This window comes from Polistes dominula, unplaced genomic scaffold (assembly GCF_049000335.1).
Source record: "Polistes dominula isolate Pdom_NZ unplaced genomic scaffold, Pdom_raw_medaka contig_33, whole genome shotgun sequence".
Taxonomy (NCBI): Eukaryota; Metazoa; Arthropoda; class Insecta; order Hymenoptera; family Vespidae; genus Polistes; species Polistes dominula.
The window spans coordinates 3,367,022-3,372,241 of NW_028300998.1; the positions used below are offsets into that span (position 1 = coordinate 3,367,022).

The 5,220-nt window shown below is 29.3% G+C and overlaps 1 protein-coding gene across 1 annotated transcript; it reads left to right on the forward strand.

Annotated features, from left to right (window-relative positions):
- The first annotated feature begins 3,168 nt into the window (after positions 1 to 3,168).
- Positions 3,169 to 4,267, forward strand: LOC149032227 (uncharacterized). The gene is made up of 2 exons (XM_089173626.1): positions 3,169 to 3,514; positions 4,050 to 4,267. Exons 1-2 carry the CDS (start codon positions 3,169 to 3,171, stop codon positions 4,265 to 4,267), a joined length of 564 nt encoding a protein of 187 aa, XP_089029752.1.
- The last annotated feature ends 953 nt before the right edge of the window (positions 4,268 to 5,220 follow it).

The window sequence follows — 5,220 nt, forward strand, 5'->3', positions numbered from 1 at the left end:
ATATTAATAAAATCAATTTTTCTAAATTTTTTCTTTTTTCTTTCATATTATCAACGTCCTCTTACAGATATCAACCCCTCTCCCCGAAATGCACCTGCGTCAAACACCGCCGCTCCTGAATCGCTATTGCGCACACAAGCGGCTGATTGCGTCACTCTAGGACTGACCGAAACAAACAAATAGAAAAAAAAACATAAAAAAAAAAATAAAATGAAAAAAAAAACAAACAATTTTGTGTAAGAAAAGAATATTTTCTTCCAGTACTTTTCCTGATTATTGATGTTTCTTGGTCATCAGTCATTAGTCGCGCCGATATTTCAATACTTTTCTTATCTCTCACAGCAGGGATCCGTATTTAAGGAATTCAACATTTAGTTGCAAGTTAATATTGTGAAATAAAAATCTAAAAATTCGATAAGAATAATCAAACCCAAAACAATAAACTTTTTAAAAGTGTTTAGCGAAATCTTTGAATTCTTTTAAAATACATAGAATTTATTTTGTGCAAAAAATTGAGCCACGCTTATAATATTTTTTCATATTACAGTAACTGCAAAAAGAAAACGAATACGGACAGCATTTGACAGCCGCCAAATAAGAGTTTTAGAGGAAGAATTTCTACGTGAAATTAGTTTCCATCATCTATTAAAGATGATACAGGTATGTAGAGATATAAGTAGTTTCTTTTTGATTTCCTAGAGACACATTATATATATGTGTTCTTCTTTCTTCAAAATAGGTAAGCACACAATCGTAAGAGACACACACATTTTGTATATATGTCGTCTTCTTCTTTCTTCAAAATAGGTAAGCACACAATCGTAAGAGACACACATTTTATGTCGTCGTCTTCTTCTCTTTCTTAGAAGTAACAACAATAATTGGGGGGGCCTCTGGTTTCTCTCATTGCGATTCCGTCAGGCGAGTTCATCAGGATTCCTCGTCGGTTATCTGGGGCTTGGGGGGACCAGCAACATAATCAAAACTGAGCTACTCTCAAGTCCACCCAGTCTGATCATGCAAGCGGATTATAAATTGTTAAAACCCCAAACGGGTCACCCATCCAAGTACTAACAAGTGCCCAAAGTGCTGCTTTCCCTGAATTATCGAACGAGATCTTGAGCTCTTAGCACGGCTACGGCTGTTGACGATAGTATATGTATAAAGAATAAATATATATAATGAAATTTATAATATTTCTATAGAATGTAATATTCTATTTTTAAACGTCTACTATATTTTACATGTTTATAAAAAATGAATAACTCTGTTATATTTAGATTATAAGTATGTAAATAAATAATATAAATAATTAATATAAATACAATCAATTTTTCTGAATCTTTTCTTTTTTCTTTTATATTATCATCTTTCCCTCACAAATATCAAGCTTTTTCTCCCGAAATGCACCTGTGACATTCACCACCCACCTGAATCGCTGCAACGCACACAAGGGGCCGATTGCGCCCACCTTGGGACTTATAGGTATAAACAAATAAAGACAAACAAAACTAAAAAAAAACAAAATATAAAAAAAGAAAAAATTCTTTATAAAAGAAGAATATTTTCTTCCAGTACTTTTCCTGATTATGTATGTTTCTTGGTCATCAATCATTAGTGGCGCCGAATTTCGATACCTTTCTTATCTCTCACAGCAGGGATTCTTATTCAAGGAATTCAACTCGATGTTGAAATACAGACTATTAGTTGACCATACTACAATGAAAACGAGAAGGGGGATAAATGAAGTGACGTCAATTATAAGAGTTCGTGGTGTCGGTGATGGGGTAAGAAAAAATCTTGAAAGCGATTGTGTAATCCTCCAAACAACTACACGTACGAATCGAAAAATGACCGATTTATAGTAAAGGAAGCAATTGACTGAAAGAAACATAAAAAAGAAGTAAAAGATTTTTAGTTTTGTCAGGAGAGTACTGGTGCAAGAATCTCTGTTGAAACATAAATATTCTTGGAGACAAAATATGAATTTTTTTCTTTTTGATGATACTTGACCATTATATTTTTTACCCTTACCCGAAATTTTGTACACGATAAAATAGTTTTATACGCTTATTTTTTTATTACGTATATATACATGTATTTTAATAGAGACTACCAAAGTAAAATATCGATATTTTAACGTTGTAAATTAAATATTGCAATGAATAACTTTGAACATTTAAAATTAAAAATTTCGGTTAATACGTGAAATAATCGTCTCCTGTAGATAGTTGACTGTTTAATGTTAAAAAAATGGACGAGGTTTTATATATTTTCTTCTACCACGAAAATACATCGCTTACTAGGATTGTACACGAAACGGTAAGGAGAAATATTTCCTAAAAAATGTATGAGCCAATACATTGGTAGACTAAAAAGAATACAGTTAGCAGAAAATTTAAATTTAAATGAAAGACAAATCAATATTTGGTTTCAAAATAGGCGGATGAAACGCAAAAAGAACGAACAAACGAGTGTACGAAACGAAAACTAGTTTACGTGCTACAGTTAACGTCAACATTGTTCACACGTAACAAGTATAATCTTTTTGTATCGTAATAATCCATAGCTCCCAAACTTTTTTGTCCTACCACCTCCTTTCCAGAAAATAATATTACTAAGCTCTGAGTAGAAATTAATTTTTGTAATACAAAAAAAAAATAAATATTAATAAAATCAATTTTTCTAAATTTTTTCTTTTTTCTTTCATATTATCAACGTCCTCTTACAGATATCAACCCCTCTCCCCGAAATGCACCTGCGTCAAACACCGCCGCTCCTGAATCGCTATTGCGCACACAAGCGGCTGATTGCGTCACTCTAGGACTGACCGAAACAAACAAATAGAAAAAAAAAACATAAAAAAAAAAATAAAATGAAAAAAAAAACAAACAATTTTGTGTAAGAAAAGAATATTTTCTTCCAGTACTTTTCCTGATTATTGATGTTTCTTGGTCATCAGTCATTAGTCGCGCCGATATTTCAATACTTTTCTTATCTCTCACAGCAGGGATCCGTATTTAAGGAATTCCACTCGATGTTGTATCATGTATATATATATATACCGTACACTTGTTAGAAATCTGTTCAGTCTAAAATTTGTACTTCGTGTACTAGGACTAGCGTGTATTCTAGTTACCTCTCTAAAAATTATAAGAAACTTTAAAAATGGATAGACTTAACAACAATACTAGTAATAATAATATAGAATTCAATGAGTATCCAGATGATTTAGACTTAATTTTACAAATAATATCCGAAGAACAAGAAGAAATAAGCCCGGGAGATGTAACTCAAGGGAAAAAACCATCAGACCAATATGGAAACGGATCACATCTTTTAACAAACTCCTATCAATTCATTGGAAGATCGGAATATTGCCAAAGTGAATTTATACAGCAGCAAGGACTATTGCCGACAGAATCAACGATAATTATTCAGAAAGATGAAATAATAGAACCACAACCAACTAATAACACAATGATAATTTCATCTTGTGTTCATGAAGATAATGGTAAGTAAATATAAATTTCTTTTTGATTTACTTTGACATATTTTTTCTTTTTGATTTCTTATTTCTTAAATTATTTACTCTATCGATATAAGACTTAAAAATATTTCGGTCGTAATTATAAAAACGTACGCTTATTAAGATATACACAAGTTAGATATTAATAATATACAATAAGATTTTTTAGACTTTTACTTTTGATCAATTTTCCTTCAGATTACTTTTTATTGCTGAGATGAGAATAAATATTGCGATAAAAATATGTCTCGGTGTTTTCTAATAACTCGATAAGTGATAAATTGGAAATGTCCGGAAGTAAAGGGAATAATAAAGAAATTATAGAATTTCTCTTTTAATACTTTTTAGTAGAAAGTTAATATTTCGAAATAAAAATCTAGAAATTCGATAAGAATAATCAAACCCAAAACGATAGACTTTTTAAAAGTGTTTCGCGAAATCTTTGAATTCTTTTAAAATACATAGAATTTATTTTGTGCAACAAATTGAGCCACGCTTATAATATTTTTTCATATTACAGTAACTGCAAAAAGAAAGCGAATAAGGACAGCATTCGACAGCCATCAACTTAGAGATTTAGAAAAAGAATTTCTAAGGAGCCGATACATTTGTAGAGTGGAAAGAATCCGTTTGGCAGACAGGCTAAATTTGACTGAAAGGCAAATAAAAATATGGTTCCAAAATAGGCGGATGAAATATAAAAAGGACGAACAAACGAGTCCATTAAATGTCCTTTAAAATGTAGATTTACAAATTATAAATAAATGAATAAATATTTTTTTTAAAAGTATACTGTTGTTTTTATTCACGTAAATGTTTATTTTAGTATAAAAATAAATTTTTCCTAAACGAAAAAAAAATCGTGTCGAAAGGGGTTAATTTATAATTATTAAATCTTTATTACTAGTGAAATATTGTTGATTTATTAATAAATTTAATAACGTTTACAAAAAAAAAATTCATACATCTCCTATAATACAAATGCATCCTTCTTTTCATTATATTCCCTACAAAATTATATTTAATATAAAATACTCTTTAAAAAAAAGAAAAAAAAAGAGGAAAGAAGAAAATTTATTAAGCTCATTTTATAATAACGAAAAAAAGGAAATTTGAAAAAGAAATAATTACTAACTTTTTCCCTGTCCAGATAAAATAGCGGCGACTTGAGAGACACACACATTGTAGATTACAACACTAGAATACGTATCTATGTAAAATTGCAATCCGCGTTTTTTAGCAAATGGCTAAATGTATATGCCAAGCTTAAAAACACAGTAAACATTCTCATGGACCATTACAAATGTGAAAAATTTTAAAAAAAATCGAAGAAAGATCTATTTGACTATCCCCTGGCATGTAAGATACTGTTTTCTACTTATAAGTTCAATATTATATGTAACAAATATTTCACAAATATTCTATGTAAATATAATTATTTCCATATTAAGTAATTGTATAAATATAAATATTGTACATTTTATTTATATTATAATAATATACAAAAATATTTATTATTTTAATATTTTATTATTTTAAAAGAAATATATTGAAATAAATTTTGAAAATATTTCTATTCTAACAAGAAAAAAAGTTACGAAGTATTTGATCCCCTCTACATTATCCTAGTAAGAATTTTATTATCTCTCCTTATGCAATCTACACAAGATATTCAGATCATTAATTTCCCA